This window comes from Sorex fumeus, unplaced genomic scaffold, assembly GCF_029834395.1.
Source record: "Sorex fumeus unplaced genomic scaffold, SorFum_2.1 ptg000043l, whole genome shotgun sequence".
In the NCBI taxonomy this organism is placed as follows: Eukaryota; Metazoa; Chordata; class Mammalia; order Eulipotyphla; family Soricidae; genus Sorex; species Sorex fumeus.
Window position 1 is genome coordinate 29484352 of NW_026606100.1, and position 19207 is coordinate 29503558.

Here is a 19207-nt window from a genome sequence, read left to right on the forward strand (position 1 = left end):
AGCGCTGCTGGGGAATAGGGCGGGGCAGGAAGTAGCCCTGTGCATTGCAGAGTACCCCAAAACAAAAACAAGAGTTTAATCTAAAACAGAATGGAATTAGAGAAAATGTTGTGATTCCTGATCTTATATACTATTCTGTATTGGTAGAAGGCTCTTCGAACATGCTAGCCCTGGGCCAGGGAGACAACAGAAAGGGCCAGAGTGTACTTGCAGATGCCCAGTGCAGAGCCTCCAGAGCACCAGTAGGCGTGGCTCTCCGGGGCCCCAGCACTGGTGGAGAGGCGACACCTTTAAAGCATAAAATATACTGGCACAGGGGCTGGAGTGATAGCAGAGTGGGTAGGATGTTTGCCTTATACTCGGCCAACCCGGGTTCAATTCCCAGCATCCCATATGGTCCCCTGAGCACCGCCAGGAGTAATTCCTGAGTGCAGAAACAGGAGTGACCCTGAGGATCGCCCGGTCTGACCCCCACCCCCCCAAAAAAATATATTGGCACAAAAAAATACCATAGAATACTAAAATTTCTAAAAGTGTACATTACATACCAAAATAAATAGAATGCATGAAATGCATTTAAAAAAAAAAGCTGTAGTAACTAACACGTTAAAAAATTATTTAAATCGGGCCAGAGAGTACAGCAAGCAAGTCGTTCGCCTTGCACGTCGTCAACCTGGGTTCGATCCACAGCACCCCATATCGGCAATATCAGAGAAACTGTTATATAACAAAGCGAGGAATTCTAGGCAGCTGTTAAGAAAAAGGAGTTGCATCTACTAATGAAATGGGAAGAATCTATGATGTCTGCATCCATTAGCCTTAAAATTCCAAGACTGCTGGGGGCGGGAGGGCATGGAATGCTGCTCCAACCACCCACGAGTGGACAAGAGACTTTTGGCACTGGAGACACACGACACCAAAGAAAACTCTAGCTTCACAGATGACATTTATCACAGCATCAACCAGTCTCCGAGAAACTCTGAGTAAGGGCACTGGAGCAGTCAGACTAGTCAGGTAACTGAGAGCCAGGAAAGAAAATGCATGTTAGGTCGAAGAGAGCTCAACGGGCTACAACACCACACTGTCCCCTGAAAGGACCGCCTTCCCCAGCACTGCTGAGTGTGGCCCCAAACCAACAAAAACATTTTACAAACTCCTACCCTACACACACTTACACGAAACACACTTCAATTTCGCAGAATGATATACTTACATTTCGCTTTAAATGCTGGCTGGTTGTGACCCATGAAGTTTGACTTTAGAATCTACTGACACGAGTAATTATTGAGCTCCCAAAGAATTATCACTGTTGCCAAGACCACCACTTAATTTTTATCTGCCTGCTTCTTAAATCGGGCCATCTGTTGCTGGAAATGCCTTTCTCCTTTCTCCTACAAAATCCTACAAAAACTTCTAGATCTACCTGAATCCTATTCGTTCTACCAGACCTACTTAGGATCCTAACTCAATCAGTCATCTTCAGGCAAACCCTGGAAACGTAATCTCAACTCTCAAGGCAGCACTCAGTCTACTCATCTTTCAACTGCTAGTCTGTGATTTTTTTAAACTAAAATTTATTTTATCTAAAATTTTGATACTTGATATCATTTTTCAAAATCTTACTGAGAGAAAGGATTGCTAAGATCATTACTGTATCTTAAAACTGTCTCACCTTTGGCAGGATAGATTTATTTTCCTTTTAAGAGCCTCTTTCCTTCTAAGACTTCATAAGAAAACAGTCACAAGAAAATGTAAACTACAAGAGTACATAGTAATTCTGACCTAGATCTAGTTATAAAGATATCACATAAATCACCAGAGCACTCTACAAAATCGCTGATATCAATTCAACGAAGAACAAGTTCCTAGGATATCTCATTTACCTGGATGGTGAGGCCCGGGGCCATGGTGTTCAAGTCCTTTTGCAGAGCTTGCTTGAGGTTTTCATCTATTTGATCTGTTTTTAAACAAAAGCAACACCTTTTATGACACTCAAAAAATGTCTTAGAAAATGCATTAATAGACATTATTAATATCAATCAACATTATTATACCTAAAATTTCCACAGAACTGTTGTTTTATAGAGCTCAAGCCACTGCAAAAATACATAAATATACTTAAATACAGAGTGTGAAAAATTACCTAAGAAAGAAATTAGGATGGTAACAAGCAACTAGTCTAAGTTTATCTAGTAAATGTAGAATCTAGCGCTTTAAAATCTGCATGCAAAATAAAGATTTGTTTTTGGTGTCAGGTTCAAATCTAGGGCACAGTCATACAATGCAAGGCATGCATTCTACTACTGAGCTATTACCCCTAGAGAGATACTGTGTTAGAGAATACCTTAATTCAATGTTCTTAATGAGTCCTATTGTTAAAAATAATTCCTATCTTCTATCTTTATCCTAGTTTCCAGATGACTACATTACACTTTCACTGGGCTGGAGAGATAGTACAAGGGTTATTAGACTATTGAGTTGTATGTCACCAGCCCTGCTTCAATTCCTGGCACTGCACCTGGTCCCAGACCTCTCCCTGCCCTGACCAAATTTCATTTTCATGAATCTTAACCTGCTGAGTTTTTGAAAGCAACCCCGGAGGTCCCTGCAGCATCACCACTGGGTGGCCCAGGTTTTCCCTAGTACAGCATTGCAGCCTTGGTCCTTGCACTGAACCAGTGGTCTCAGGTTGGCCTAGAGACACTGGTGGGGCCCAAGGGTCTGCTGCGCACCACCAGGGAGCTCCCTCCCAACCACTTCAGAATACTTTTCCATTGGTTTGTTCTGAATCTTTCTTTTCAGTATTCGGGACAAAACTAGGGCAAGGCAAGTGCTCTACTGTAAGACAAGTACACGCAAGCAAGTGCCCTACTCTGAGTCACATGCCCAGCCCTGCGCTGAAGTGCTCAGACCCTCACCGAGTGCTTTTTCCTTGTGCTGAAATTGTTGTTCATAACTATCGACTGTGAATCCTCCTAAAAAATCACTCTCAGACTTCAAATCTCTTACAGGTTCTATTATATAGTAATGACAGAAGAATGAAGCTTACTCAATCTTTACCAAATCATGCCATGCATTTTAGAAAACAGCCATTATTTTAAAGAAATCAAGTCCATGGAACTATCAGTTTAACACTGTAAAATCTTGGGAAAAATATTTCAAAGAAAACTGCTCTAGTATAAATTTATTTATTTTTTTGCTTTCTGGGTCACACCCGGCGATGCACAGGGGTCACTCCTAGTTCTGCACTCAGGAATTACTCCTGGCGATGCTCAGGGGACCACGTAGGATGCTGGGAATCAAACCTGGGTCGGCCAGGTGGAAGGCAAACACCCTACCCGCTGTGCTATCGCTCTAGCCCCTAAATTTATTTTAAAAAACGCAACAAAGCAAACACTTACCAAATAACTCAATGTAAACTTCTTGAAGTGTGTGAGCACTGCAAAACTGGTTCAGTTCATGGTGGATTTTATTGAAGATTAAGGTCTTGTCATAATCTGCTGTGTAGTTCCTCACAATATCAAACACTGAAGGAGGTACAAGTCAATCCATGTTTAATACAACACTAACCCAAAAACGCTTTAATTCAGCTAAATGTGTGTGCGCATGCGCACGCACAGGTGTGAAAAGATAAACAGACACATAACTGAGTATCAGTCAGCTTTAAGCAAGAATATCTGAGACTAGGAATATGGCCCCTGTGGAAGAAGACCTATGTAAGGCCCTGGATTTGATCCCTGGCACATGTTCATCCCACCACTGCCCCAGCACTACATGCCAACACACTCCATCTCCCATTACTGCCAGCTGTTGCCCTGGGCACCATTGGGCACGAGCATGCAGGGACTAGTCCCAGGTTCCAGAATACTGCTAGGAGAGCACTCCCATCCCCGAAATAATGAAAGGGAAATTTTGGGATATGGTATCAGTCCAAGGAATTACCGGTTACAGATTCTATCACACTATAAAATTATCTCTCATCACTGAAGAAAACGCTAATTTACTTTTCCATTCTGGGAATAATCAATATGCATCTTGTTTTTACAAACATTTGATTCAGAGAAGAGTAACTATACAGTGACAGAAAGTCAATTCTTCAGAACTGGGACATATTTTCTGCCTCCATTCAGTTGACAATAGGTCATCTGCCATGATGTGAGGCCCTAGGTTTAACACCCAGCACCACACACACACACACACACACACACACACACACACACAGAGTACCTTCCTACTTCCAAGAACTCTCTCAGTTTCAAATACAACGATTGCAACTATAAAAACAATGGAAGAGATGAGCACCAAACCTGCATAAGGAGCCAACATATTGACCACTTCTATTCTGTCGATATAGATCATAACCCCACCACTGAAAACAAAGAGATGGGAAAAGAATTAGCTAGATGAAAATCTACTGTATCAAAGTAATCCCACATGACTAACCATATCCTGCATGATAGAAATTTATAAGGAAAAATTTATAAGGAAAATCTAAAGTTATCTGCAATTAAGTGATTCCACACATATTGACTGATATCATTTGTTACCAAAGGCTCACTTCTGTAACTGCTGGAATCAAGGGCTCACAGGAAGACTAATTGATGAACCAGAGCTTCTGAGCACTTCGATCTAATCACCCAGGGCCAATACTTAAGGCAGTGTTCTTCCCAAAGTCTTCCATCAAAGAACAAAGTAAAAAGATTCTCCAAGAAGTTTAAGTATGGAGGCAGCCAATCACAGGCTTGCTTGTTAACCTATACTTTATCTGTACTTATACTAATACAAAAGGAATAATTTCCTCCTAAAATATTCAAGGGAAGTGGAAACTCCAGAAAGACAGGTTTTACTAATGGCTTCCTACACATCCTGGCCTGCCAAAACTTACCTAAGGGACTTGTGAACTTCAACTTGAGATATACGATATCAAAGATTTTGATACCAAACAAATAAGCCTTTCTACCCATTTACAATGAGACACTTTTTTTTTCTGATTTTACAAAAGGCTTTAGACAACTCTTGCTTATTCAAAGTGATGTGAGAAACAGGTTTTATTGGAAAGCATGAAGATGACAATCAATTTTTCCCAAAATCTCACCTTTTGAGTCATCTTTAAAAACAACCCATCCATCAGAGTTTTAGATAGGGGCTAGGAAAAACTTGATATTCAAATATTTTATAACTCAAAAAAGTTTCTCTCATGTTTAAAAATATTTGTGGCGGGTTACCAGGAATTAAACCCAGGACACATATGAGGTATACACTCTATGACTGAGCTATGTTCTTGGCTCAGTTTTATGTATTTCTGTCCTTCCAAAATGGCAAAGTCTCTTTTATAAGCACATAACGGTGCTATTTTAGCCATTTAAAACAGAGCAATTAGAAAGAAATACCTTGAACTTTTACACTGCTGTTCTGGTCCATCTCAGTGCACTGATTATATTCTAGAATTAACCTGGCTCTTTCCTTTCTCTCCCCACATCCCTTTAGGGCATCAATTTTCAAGGTGAGGTCCTTAAATGAACATGGGAATTTATGCTAGAAATGCAAATTCTCCATCCTCATTTCAGACTGCACCAGAAACTCAGTCAGATGACACTCACATTACCGCTAAGAAGGTGGTCGGTTAATTTCATTTTAAACTATCTTGTATTGAGTACACTGTCTCAAGGGTAAGTGCTGAATTAGGTATTTTATATGCAGTAAGTCTAGTTTTTACAATGATTATGTGAGGTAGTTTTTACTACTAGAATTTTTACAAATAAACTTAGTTTATTTTAAAAGTCAGTAAGGGCAGGTGTTGGGGGGGGTAAGACACAAGGAAAAATCTCCATACTTTCTGTTCAACTTAGCTAACGTGAAAATTAAGTCTCCCCACCACTCACAACCCCTCGAAAAAAAAAAGAAAGTCAATGAAGCATGGCTGTTGTCTCTGAAAATCACTTTTCCCCTCCATAACAAACTAAAGGCTCCCCAAAATGAAAAATCTATTTAGATGCAGGCCTTTGCTTGATTTATAACTGAGGACGACCTCCCCCGCCCCCCCTTTAATTTCATGCCTATTTGAAAGAAGTGACCAGAAGTTTTATGAACAGAAATTCCACCAAAACGGAAGGGAATACGGCAAGCCAGAGAACAGCTTACCTTGTTCCACAAGGCACATTTTTCACTTCATCAGTTTGCAACGTTGTCTGGGGAGGGAGAAACATTTCATCAATACTCAGGACACATACTGCCCAAGCCATGGTCCCCAAGGAAAACCTCTAGAGAATTGTTGGAGGTAAACTCAAGAGAGCTCTACTAGCCATCAGAGGAATCTTTTTTATTTCTTCTGTCTTGCAGTACAAACAACAGACTTGAAACAAAATACATCATAGCTAATGTTTGAAACACGGGGCATTAGCAAAATTTCAATGTTTAACCTGCAAACGTCAAAGTTCAATTTCTCAGTCCTTTGTCTAGAATGGGCCTGGGATTGCAAACTACATGAGTTATCCAAAAAGATACAACTGCTACTAACTCCTGCTCTGACCTTTGATTCCACTGCTAATACTACTGTTTACACTAAAGACAGATAACTACAATATACACACACAAGGAGACTATAACTCAAAGGTTCCTTAACAAAACAGAAGCCCTTTTTCTCTAGAACTATAATCATTATTTTAGTTCAGGTCCGAGCGATCTCTCAAATGTTTCATTCAATTTCCTTTTTCACAACCACCAGCCCTGATTCCTCTAAGTGAACCAATAATCGGTACTGTATGACCCCACCTGTCACACCTTTACAGGATCCAGAATGATTCCCTCTTGCATTCTAAGGCCTCCAGAGGAGCTCTCAAGGGGTGGATTCTTGGGACGCTGTACTTAAGTATCTACAACTGATGTATAAAAGGGAAAAGGCAATCTTGATCCCTCCTGCTAAAGAACTAGCAATCCAACACAGGTAAAAAGCCCTTACAGGGGCGGAGCAATACACAGTGGGTAGGGCATTTGCCTTGCACGTGGCTGACCCGGGTTCGATTCCCAGCATCCCCTATGGTCCCCCGAGCACCGCCAGGAGTAATTCCTGAGTGCACGAGCCAGAAGTAACCTCTGTGCATCGCTGCGTGTGACTCAAAAAGGAGAGAGAAAAAAAAGCCCTTATAAAGTAATCTGCTTCATGTACAAAATAAAAAGCAGAAACTAGTTTTGAAAAAAACCCTCTAAGGTGAAATATTTCTAAGTCAGGTTTACAGGGAAAACAGATGAGGCTGAGAAACAGGCGGACTGACTTCACTAAGTATGACCTTCAGCCATCACTATGCGTGAACCATACGGGTATACGTGACAGAAAGCAGTCTACCTGGAGAAGAGGTGATGCAGATTGGAGGAGAAATCTAGAGAATATGGTGATACAAGGCAAAGGGCCCTGGATGTCCATGAAGAGCCTGGGCTCGCACTGCTCTATCTCACATGCAAGCACAAAATGAGGCTTTCAAAACCAAGTTCGTTCTCAGCACCTTTGCTCGTGTGACGACAGTCTCATTAACTCCCCATATCTGGAGACAAGAAAATCAGCCGGGAAGCTGAAGGACTGAGTTATTTAGGCTAATTCAGTAAAAGCAGTGGGAACTGAAAGCTGACAATACAGGATTAGAACTGAAAAAGGAGAAGAAAAAAAAAGACTCTAAATCTAGAGTTGGGGCTGGAGCGATAGCACAGTGGGTAGGGCGTTTGCCTTGCATACGGCCGACCCAGGTTCGAATCCCAGCATCCCATATGGTCCCCCGAGCACTGTCAGGAGTAATTCCCAAGTGTAGAGCCAGGAGTAACCCCTGAGGATTGCCGGGTGTGATTCAAAAAGGCCAAAAACAAAAAACAAAGAAACTCTAGAGTTGAGAAATTAGGGTAATAATAGTGAGCATTAATAACATGTTAGCGAAGTGTTTGATGAATTAAATACATTTCCTTAAAAAATGTGAATGAAATTCAATTTTAATACTCCATGTCAATTTAAAATAAAGTCCATATTCCCGTGTAAATATAAAGACTATTCTCCCTGGTTTGGAGAAATAGCCTCGAGCCAGGAGCTGAGCACTGAGCACTGCCGGGTGTGGGCCCAAAACAAAAAAATAAGTAAAAATTAACAAGAGAATGTAGTCAAACTCCAGACCCCAAATCATGAAAAAGAAAAAACCATGAAAACAGAGTCACAATCTCGAGGCCAAGAATGTTGCTGAGTGGGGAAGCACAGGCTTTATACGCACAAGGCCCTGGGTTCAATCCCATACTGACTTCCTACCTCCCACCCTTTCAAAAAGTCACAATCTGAATTGTTTGCCATTTTGTTATGTCAAAATATATTTACTAATAATCTCCCAGGGCCAAGAACACTGTTCTCAATGAACAGCTGCTTATTTCAAATTATCTGGGAGGCTGTTAAAATTGAACCTTCACGGATTCCACATGCAAGTGTGCTCGGTGCAAAAATGTGAAGCAACAAAGTCACGTCTGAAAATTCAGCCTCCTTGTGAACAGTAGCCCGGGTGGTTGCCTCTATGGAAACCAAACACGTTTAAACCAAGTAATCACCAGTTTGCATTTCCAGTTGGACTCCAAAGTCCTGCTGTCAGATCTGGAGCAGCAACCGGAAGCCTGCCACTAGTACCTGGAGGAAGTCAGTCCCTCCAGGCCATGTGATACTGGCACTCCTTGTCAGGAAGAATGAGGTGGCTCAATCCTAATGTGGGCTGTGACCACTGTACTCTGAACTTCAGTTTTTGCACTGAAGTAATCCTACCACTTGCACAAGTAACAAGAAAATCCACCCCACCCACGAGCGTGGTGACTGCTCCCGTCACACCTGTCTGTCTGGTGTGGCTCTCCTTCAGCGATCACTCACCTGCACAGATCTGAACGTAGTAATGAAAGGCAACATGATATGATAGCCGGGTCCACTGGGGCTAGTTAGTAAAGCTCCTCCCCTGCAAAAAGATGTTTCAATTTGACAAGACTTATAAGGAGACATTGTCTTTCCACAGCTTCAAACACCACATAAATATGCTGCTGACCTACTAAAGCCTCACAGGTGTGAGTTACTGATGAGCGGCTGCTCACTGAAATATCTGTCACACCTCAAAAGGTGAAGAGAACACATCGGACGGCTAATGTTACACCTTGTTTCATAAGCGCTACCAACCATGTGTCTGCGTCTCCAGCACAGCACAGACTAGAAGGGTCTACTTCGACTTTAGCCTTCTGAGAAAAACATGTGGGGGGGGGGGGGGGGAAACTCTCATGGCTCTGGGATATTATACTTTAACTATATACAACACAGTCCAATCAAAGGCCAGAGTGACAGTGCGTAGGGGTTAAGGTGCGTGCCTTGCACAACCCCAGACAGATTTCCCCGAGCCACCACCTGTGGTACTGGGCACTGTCAGCAGTGATCCCTGAGCACAGAGCGAGGAGTTAAGTCTTGAGCAATCTGGGTATGACTCAAACCTTCCATCCCAACTCCCTCCAATAATAACAGTACACTTCTATGATGAAATAAATAACAATACGCTTAACTTCTATGCTGAAAAAGGTAACACATGTCAAGGAGATTTCCAACGCTCAAGATTCTTTTAAGTTTTCATTTATACGGTTGTTGGGGCTCCCCTCCGGGGATGCTGGAGGGTGGCCTATACCAGCTGGGACAAACCCTGAGCCTCATGCCATGTAAGGCATGCATGTCTTCGCTACATGTGAGCCACATGCAGCTTTATGCATTTGTTAGTGTACCTACAAGGCAAACTAAAATGAGGTCCAAACGTCTCTGAAAAAATAAATAAAAATAACTGGGGAAAGACAGGGAGTACAGGAAGGATCTAAGTCAGGTCTTGCTTACCAAGTTCTGGAATGTTAGAACACAAACTGAAAAGATTCTTTTTTTTTTTAAAAAAAGGAGGCATTTGGGGGACAAAATAATGATCTAGGACATAGTTTCCTATCTTGAAATATACTGTAGAAAGAGTTCATAATAAGAAAAGATGAAGTTCGAAGGTTCACCCCGAATTTTTGGAGGGCTGCCTTTAAATGTTTTCTCCTTGATCTTGAGTCATATGGACAAACTTGCCATCTTTTTATGCTAGATATTAATCTGCTGTCAGATGGCACTAAAACTACACGCATCAGGGCTGGAGATGGGAAATGGGGGGGAGGGGGGAGGATTACCAAGGCACCCAGAGCAGAAAGCCAGGAAGTTAACCCACCCTCCCCCACCCGGGCAGCAAAGGATGCTGCCCCCACACGAATTAAATAATAAAACAGCACAGCAGAGGAGTCTTCTACGTAAGAAGTGAATGCCAACTTTAAATTAAAAAAAAAAAGTAGCAATCGGTTTGGGCAACAGTGCAAACGGGGAAAAAGTCGAAACTCCTTCAAAAACACCACTAGCACATGCCCAATTCCTCCCCCACCCCCCCCACCCCCCACCAAGTTCCCCTAGTATGTGTTAAAAAGGAACCAGCGACGATCAGGCTGCAGGAAGGAGGATTCGGGCTAAATGAGTGGGGGCCTCACATTTCCACACCACGTGTTTCCCAGACAGGAAAATGAGCAAGGCAGGGGGCAGGGGGCGGGAGTGCCCGTCCCTGGAGACCCCGGGCTGTGGCAGCTGTGCGGGCCACCAGGCCCTCAAACGAGCAGGAGCAAAACCTAGGGGGTGGGGGCGGTTATTCTTCAAGGAAACCCAATGGACATCACCCCCCTGCCACGAGCCCCCGCGCGAGCTGCAAAACGCCAAACCCTGCAGGGCTGGAGGGACCCTCGGCAGGCATCCCCGGGACAGGGTCCCCGGGAACAGGTGCGGGGGTGGGTGCCGCCCGCCCGCCAGGCTCCAGCAGGTAGGCAGGCAGGCGAGTCGGGGGGAGGGGGCGGTCGGACCCGGCGCACACACCCCTGCAGGGGTGCCGGGCGGGGCTCCCCGAGACCGACGGCCCCGACGCCCCGGGGACGCGGCCCTCACCTGTAGTACACCGCCAGGTGCCCTTCGTCGATCTTGTGGATGGAGGCGTACAGGAGGACCGCCACCAGCCCCACCGCCGCGGCCACCAGCACCCGCGCCTGCGTCATGTTCATCCTCGCTCCTCCTGCAGGGGGGACGACGACAGGGCCCCCGGCCCGCTCAGCCCCAGGCCCCGCCCCCGCCCATCCCCGCCGGGGCGCCCACCCTCCGCGGGCCCCGGCTCCTCTCCTTCCGCGCCCCCCTCTTCCTCTCGCCGGGACCCCCCGCCCCCCGGAAGGCACTACCGGGCTCGGGGAGGGGGGCGGCCGCGAGCGAGGGGCGCACGCCGACCCCCGCGGGCCGCGCCTCACCGATCAGTGACGCATCGCCCCCGCCCGCACGTGCAGCCGCCTCCCCGGGCCGCGCCAACCGCCGCCGCCGCCGGCCCCGCCCCCTCGCCCGGCACTGCGGCTGCGCGCGCACACGCACGGCGCCGCGCCGCTCGCCCGCGGGACGGCGAGCCGGCGGGACAAAGTTCTCCCGGCCGGCCGGCTGCGCACTGCTCCGCGGGGCAGCGCGGCGGGCTCCTCTCGGACCGCCTCCTCCACCCCCCACCCCACCACACATACACCCACGGCGGGCTCGCGGCTCCCGAGAAGACCAGGAGGCCTCGCGGGCTATAAACCCACATGCAGGGGGCAGGAAAGAGCCTCTCCGACCGGGAACCCTCTGCCCCACTCCCCGGGTGGTGGGGGTGGAGTTTGTTCGGCCGTAGGGCGAGCACGTGCTTGGAGAAGCGGACGCGGCCGCGGCTGGGAGCCACACGCCTTGCTGCGGAGGGCGGCGCAGTGCAGATGGTGTTGGATCTGTCATTTAGCGCAGCACCTTTTATGCGCCAGAATCAAATGAAGTTTGTGGAAGTAAGAGAACGTGAACACGTGTGTGTGGTGGGTGAAGGAAAAGAAGAGGAAATCGTCGTGTGTTTTTTTCTTGTTTTTTAAATTTTCATTCATGTGCACATATTACCAAAAGGCAGAGTCAAAGAGGAAACTGAAAAACAGAGTGGATTCAAGGGAAAGAAAGGCAGCACGCCTGAGTCCATTAGACACCAATGATACAAAAGTTGAAAAGACTAGATTAGTGGTGAGATGGGAGGAAAGGAGCTTTTGAGTGCCCTATCCCCCTTTGGAATCTTGGAAAAGCAGTGTCTGGCCCGTGAATCTGCAAGCAGGAGTTTGGGCATCAGCCTGGCTAGATATATTGCTAGAAGCCGTGGGAATAGGAAGGGATAAACAGAATCTATTCAAATCTTCATTCCGTAAACTTTCCTTGGCCGCTCTACCCACTCTAATAAATTCTTACTAAATGAATGATAATGTATCATTCGATGTTCACTACCTAACAATGTTTGAGACCTTGTCCATTCCAGGTAAATAATCGCAAAGCTTAGCTATTTTACAAAAAAAAGCAAAACCAACAAAATATATGTACATATATATATACACACATATAGATCTTGTTCCAGCCTATTTTCTAAAATTCTTAGATTTTCATAATATTGTTTGAAGAAAATGCAAGTATATAATTTGCATCTGCCATTCAGGTTTTGAATCATCCAATAAAATATAGAGGCAACTCATGTATCGAAAGCAGATTTCAGGGGCTGGAGCTATAGCAGAGCAGGTAGGGCGTTTGTTTGCCTTGCACGCTGCCGACCCAGGTTTGATTCCCAGCATCCATTATGGTCCCCCGAGCACCGGAGTAATTCCTGAGTGCAGAGCCAGGAGTGACCCCTGTGCATCGCAGGGTGTGACCCAAAAAGAAAAAAAAAAAGCAAATTTCAAACACCTCATTTAATAATATCTAACTCACATCACCTGACCATATCCCATATTATATCACTGTCACTGTCACTGTCCTCCCGTTGTTCATCGATTTGCTCAAACGGGCCCAGTAACGGCTCCATTGGAGACTTTGTTGTTACTGTGTTTGGCATATTATATCAATCAGCTGATAACATTCCAGCTACCATAAAAATAGCTCCTCTTTGCGCAATAGTACAGCAGGTCAGGGACTTCCTTGCACGGATCCAGGTTTGACCTCTGGAATCCCGTATGATCCTCCAAGCACCATCAGGAGTCATTCCTAAGAAAGTAGAGCCAGGAGTAGCCCCTGTAGCCCAGAAGCAAACAAAACAAAACAAACAAAAATAAAGCTCCTCTGTGTAACTTATCTTTTATCAGTTTACTGTGATATTTAGAAGATGTATCATAATTTTAGAATTCCTTTATCCAATAAATTAACATCTTTTAATGCTAATTAATTCCAAAGCCTGCATGGCTTGTGACATTCAGATTTCCAGGTGAACATTCTTACACTGGCAGTGTTTCTGATCTTACCATCTGTGAGGGGACACTGAAGGAAACTGGTACAATTAAGAGAGGGACACTTTCCATTTGCTTAAAGACAGATGGGAGATGGGGGTCTGAGCAGGTGTTTGTTTTCCTGAAAAGGAGGCTGTCAAATAAGGAAACCAGATTAAAGCCTTTTAGACTATAGAAGCAAGAGACAGATTACCTATAATAACAGCTGACAAGAAGCATTTTCATTTTTCAAGAAACAGTACTGGAGACTAAAAAGTTGGAGGACAACACCACGATTTCAAATTTGGATGACAGGGAAATAACACTACTAGCAAAACTGGGGACAGTGTTCTTTCAGCTCAATCACAATATAAAATAGGGGAAAATGTGATTTTCGACATCAGTTTACAGAGCTCGATATAAAAAGTATGGTTTGTAGATGGGGATACTGGTATCATACATCTCAAGAGAAAAAGACTATTATTTTAAAGAAACTGCCAATACTGCCTTTACTGTAAGTAATGTTTAATTCCTATGTATAGAGACCCCAGTATGTTATTCTGTTCTTCAAGTTTACTTCATGGAACTTTCACTTTTTTCCAAACTATACTCAACTCCTCTAATATACTTTGATTTTTTAAAAATAAATACAGATCCAAAAAATAATTTCAAAATCATTTACTATACAAAGTGAAAAACTGTCTAGAATACAAAAGCATTTCACATTTTTTTAAAAAAAATAACACCTTCTAAATTACAAATCAGAGCGCTCCACAATCCTTTATCTGAAACTTGCAGGGTCAGATGTTTCCATTTCAACTTTCAAAAAGACAGTTTAGTGCATATACCCTATGATGCAACTCCCAGCAAGGTCTGTCACAGATTAGTCCCTATAATCAAACACGGTAATAATTACGCAGCAAAATACATTGAGTATTCACACAACTGGGATAAACAGATTCCACGTTGGTTCAAATCAGATTTGCAATACATGAAATTTGTTACCAAGCTCACGTGAAAACCTTGCTTTCAGAACTTTTTGGATTTTAAAATAAGAGATAAGGGAGTGCAGACTTTTATAAATTTGTGTGACAAGACATGGAAGATTACTTAAATGAACCATTTTTACAAATGAAAAAAAAAGTGTTCAAAATACATTATAAGTTAACAGGCATCTTCACTTTGATATTATTAAATGTACATCTTAAATACATATACACATAGTACATTCATCAAGATTCATGTGGGGCAACTGGAATTAAATGCACAGAAACAACCCCGGGAAAGGGACACAATCTGAAGTAAAACAAACTAGGATTATGTTCACTCCTTATGATGCCAGGAAGAGCACTGGGCTACACAAGGAGGTAGCATTTATTCTTCAAGAAGTATAAATTTTACTTGTGAGCAGTCTCTTCTGGAGAAACACAGTTTGTACTTAAAATACACAGTAGTTGAAGCCTTCTCTGAATGTTTTGCTTATAGCCTTATGCTCAAGAGTTACACATTAAACAGGATTTTTAGTCAGTTTGTTTTACCAAATTTGAAGACACATGGATTGCAATGATGTTCTTAACTAGCTGTACGTAGTACTAAAACAAGTCTGCTGACTTCTCACAAAGTTCTAACTATTCAAGGGTTAAAATTACCCAAGTTGAAATACTGTGTTTGTAAAATCATACTGCCGTAACACAGCTAGCTTTTCCACTGATAAGTCTGAACACTGTTTCATGAGGGAAAAACTTCCAAGACATGCAGCAACGACTTCAGAGGCGTGGGGACAGTGAGCAAAGTGGCCAGTCATTCTGCTAGCCAACTCCAATCAAGATTCTGAAACCAAGCATAATAAAATTATAATTAAAAAAATTATAATTAGAACTTGAATATAAGTAATAGGTATATAGGTTTTCAATTTTGCATTAAAAAAATATGTTTGGACATTTTAAAATCAAGTTAAGTCAAAGGAGCTGGAGAGATAGTACATTGGGTAAGGTGCTTGTCTTGCATGCAGTCAACCCAGATTCGATCCTCAGCATCCCTTAAGATCCCCAGGAAGAAAAAAAAAACTATCGGGGGCTGGAGTGATAGCACAGTAGGTAAGGCATTTGCATGGGGCCGACCCGGGTTCAATTCCCAGCATCCCATGGTCCCCTGAGAGCACCGCCAAGCACCGCCAGGAGTAATTCCTAAGTGCATGAGCCAGAAGTAACCCCTGTGCATCACCGGATGTGACCCAAAAAGCAAAAAAAAAAAAAAAAAAAGAGATCCCAGAGAACAGCCAGAGTAATCCCAGAGTAATTCCTGAGTGCAGAGCCAGAATCTATCCTGAGCATTGCCAGGTATGGCCCCCAAACAAACAAACAAACAAACAATTCAAAACTATATTACAATTAGAGAATTTAGCTTGTCTTTTCTTTCTTTAGGGTTTTCTTTTTTTTGGGGGGGGGGTGTCAGGAGAGACCACACCCAGTGGTGCTCAAGGCTTAAAACTCCTGGCTCTGCACTCAGAGATCACCCCTTTAACCCACAGACTGAACTTAGAACGGCCAAGTGCCAAGGCAAGTGCCCTCATTGTACTATGCCCCAAGTACTATCATTCTAGTCCCCTATTATTCTTATTTTCTGCTTATTATAGGACTGGAGCAACAGTACAGTGGGTAAAGTGGTTGTTTTATGTGCAGATGACCCAGTTAGATCTCTGGCACCCTGTATGATCCCCTGAGCAGTCCCCTGTGCACTATCAGGAGAGATCCCTTAAGCACAGAGTCAGAAGTAAGGCCTGAAGTTTTTTTTTTTTTTCTCTTTTTTCTTGTTGGGTCACACCTGGCAATGCTCAGAGGTTACTCCTGGCTCTGCACTCAGGAATCATTCCTGGTGGTGCTTAGGGGACCATATGGGATGCTGGGAATGGAATCCGGTCGGCCGCATGCAAGGCAAACGCCCTACCTGCTGTGCTATCACTCCAGCCCCAGGCCTGAGCTTTTTGGGGGCCAGATGTGGCCCCACAACCAAAACAAATTTAATTAAATAAAAAAAATAGGTTTTCATAAATATTTGAAGCCAATAATTTGGGAGACGGGAAGCGTAAGTCGCTTCTTAAGCACTGGTGTTTGGGTGACCATGTGGTGCCAGGGATGGAACCAGGAGCTGTGGGTTTCTTCCCTTTAAGTCATGTCCGCAACCCAGCAAATAATTATTCTTTTGGGGTTTGGGAGGGGCAGGGGGGTGGAGATTTAGACCACACCCAGCTATACTCTGGGCTTACTCCTGGCTCGGTGCTCAAGGATCACTCCTGGTGGGCTTGGAGGAGCTTATGTGGTACTGGACATCAAACCAAGGTTAGTCACAAGCCAGGCAGCAGTACCTCAACCCTGTACGAACTCTATACCCAATAAATTACTCTTAATGAGAAAGGAAATACAAAGAATCGACATGAAGACTACATGCAGCAAAAGCTAATTTCCTAAACACTGTTTTAATAAATTTTAACAAACCTACAGAAGCCAAACAATGTCAACTCTTCTATTCTGACTATCTTAACATTCATATTCATATAGCATTTACTATATTTTGGGTGCGTACAAATCTTATTCCATATTACTGAAGAAGATTGCTAAAGCAAAAACATCTAAACCATTCAATTTCAGTGGACACACTGTAAAGAAATGTGTCCCTTTTAGGTCAAAAATACTACTTTTAAAAGATTATTGATGGCATGTTCCCAGAAGTTTCGTTAGAGAATTCTCAAGCACTCTTTCCTGAGTTCTATTTCTACATGCATCCCAAATTCCAGAAAAGGCTCGCACAGAAACTTAAACCCTTTTGCACCCAATATACCCAACACCTTTATCCACCTAGAACTTACCATACTTTTACCCTGTTCCTCATTTGCTTCACGAATTATAGTGCTTAAACGGCCAAGACAGTTCAAATTTTCTTCTATCATCTGTGCCAAAGTCTCCCTGTAAGATGAAAAAAGCAAAGACTTTTTAAACTCCGCAGAAGGCTTATGAGTTTCCTCTCGGTACTGGACTTCAGGGTCGGGATTATCCCTGCTCTTCCTGCAACCAGCACCCTACTGGAGTGATTACTATAGCCTTCAGTTTCCTCATCCCTCCTGCTGACAGGCAGAGTCCTGGGTGTTACTCGAAGCTTTGCTCAGATCTAATAAATCTACCAGGTCTCACAGAACATTTTCCTCTAAAGTACACTGGGCATTTATTAGATAACAATGTTTCCTCTCAAAATGCTAAAGAGGCTGTGAGGAGGGAAAAGTGTGGCATACACCGATCAAAGATCACTTTTGGTTTCTAGGCTATTTCCCTTTCCTTAGAAGTAAGAAAACCCCACCAGGATGCTTACTCCAGAGAAAATGTAGGAAAGAAGATACAAAAGTACAGTGGTTCTGCAAAGATCAGGGAAGTGAAAAAAATCTAGCTGGAAACTATGAAAGTAGACAGCAATGAAAGCAGACGACCAAGCTGACTGCTGAGGACAGGAAAAGAAAGTAATGTGACAGGGGAGCTGCCCGAACCAAGAAATATTCCCGTAAGTCTGTATTTGACGGAAATCCCGATTCTGGCTCCCCCACTTCCTCTCTTACATAGAGACTCCACCCTCTCCTTTCACCAACCCCCAGTTCCTACCCTAGTGGAATCAGGTCTAGGCCAAGAATCATAGCTACTATAAGCTTACAACTAAATTTTAATCAGCTATTCTTAAACAGACGAGAAACCGAAGCCAACAGTTTCCAATCCTTGGCAGTTAAGTATAATATAGTAAAAATATCTCCATTATCATGTATTCTTACTATAAAACATATTTAAGATTCCTGTCCGATATACCTCTGTGAACAACCAGAACCTCCACTTGGAAATTACCGATACAGTGATAACATCTGCAATCGTTAGCACCCCTAACACTCCCAAATGCCTCTCATGAAAGCAAAACGTTAATAATCGTGAAATTTATTTTTTCAACTCTGATGAATGGAATATTTCCTACAGTCTATATAACTAATTATGACCTTATTGTCGCTGTGGATTTACTGCTTTGGGCCAAATCAATTATTGACCCCCAGAAATATTCTGAAACTTGCTTTCTTTAAAAAAATAAAATACCTGATTATCAGCTTGCCTTCCTGCCATGTGCTTTTTTTCCCATAAAGCAGAGTAACAATATGCAACTGCATGACCTCCTGAGCAGTGATGTAACATGGCTGTACTTCTGCAAAACTAAATATGGGCAGAGCTTCCAGGAAATGCTGGTGCTGTAGAGATCTCCATGAGTTGTGAGAAAAGCGACAATACACAAGCTAGCAAAGAGCCACGGGCTCTGGTGATACGGCACATCTTATGCTGAGAAAATAACAGAAATGGATAGTCATTCAGCTTTTAGCAGAAGAGCAGGAATCAATAAAAGAAAATATAGGGTTTCAGACTGGATTTTTGCAAAACTGTTTAAGGCATTGAAAAAAGACTCATTTTAGAAATACTACATTATGAATAGAACAAGTGTGACAGTTCATTACAGGGGCAATTAAGAACCACCAAAATAACAAATGCAAAAAGAGCGTAATTTCACACAGCTAAATGGTTAAGCAAAGAATAAAGTTTGGATAAAAGAACTGATGAGCCAATAAAAGAGAAAGGTCTTAGAATTGGTACTAAGCTAATAAGTAACATTTGTTGAACATTTATTCCCAAACACTACATATATACTCTAACTGATGTTTCATAGTAGATCCCATTTTATAGGTAAGAAAATGTGAACATAATAAAGGTCAAGTTATAACTGCACAGGTATTACTACAAAGGAACGGTTGAAATTCAATTCTGGTCTATAAGGCTTTGAATACTATGCCTTAACTATCTGC

The 19207-nt window shown here is 43.2% G+C and overlaps 2 protein-coding genes across 3 annotated transcripts in view; both read right to left on the minus strand.

The window, feature by feature from the left end:
- The window catches only part of ERLIN1 (ER lipid raft associated 1), a 35065-nt gene extending 23650 nt beyond the window's left edge, over nt 1–11415 (minus strand). Inside the window, exons 1-7 of the mRNA XM_056120734.1 lie at nt 11341–11415; nt 10991–11114; nt 8882–8963; nt 6142–6188; nt 4308–4369; nt 3402–3527; nt 1884–1957 (exon numbers count right to left, since the gene is read on the minus strand). Of these exons, the coding sequence (XP_055976709.1) occupies nt 1884–1957; nt 3402–3527; nt 4308–4369; nt 6142–6188; nt 8882–8963; nt 10991–11103 (504 nt within the window). The 5' untranslated portion in view covers nt 11104–11114; nt 11341–11415. The remainder of the gene's footprint in view (nt 1–1883; nt 1958–3401; nt 3528–4307; nt 4370–6141; nt 6189–8881; nt 8964–10990; nt 11115–11340) is intronic.
- A 2281-nt stretch (nt 11416–13696) lies between these two features.
- Nucleotides 13697–19207, minus strand: part of CHUK (component of inhibitor of nuclear factor kappa B kinase complex) — a 44115-nt gene continuing 38604 nt past the window's right edge. The window contains exons 20-21 of one of the 2 annotated variants that reach the window (XM_056120751.1): nt 17198–17294; nt 13697–15162 (exon numbers count right to left, since the gene is read on the minus strand). In XM_056120751.1, the coding sequence (XP_055976726.1) occupies nt 15133–15162; nt 17198–17294 (127 nt within the window). In that variant the 3' untranslated portion in view covers nt 13697–15132. Of the gene's footprint in view, nt 15163–17197; nt 17295–18452; nt 18690–19207 lie in introns of those variants that run through there. The other variant, XR_008793391.1, reaches the window with a different exon arrangement.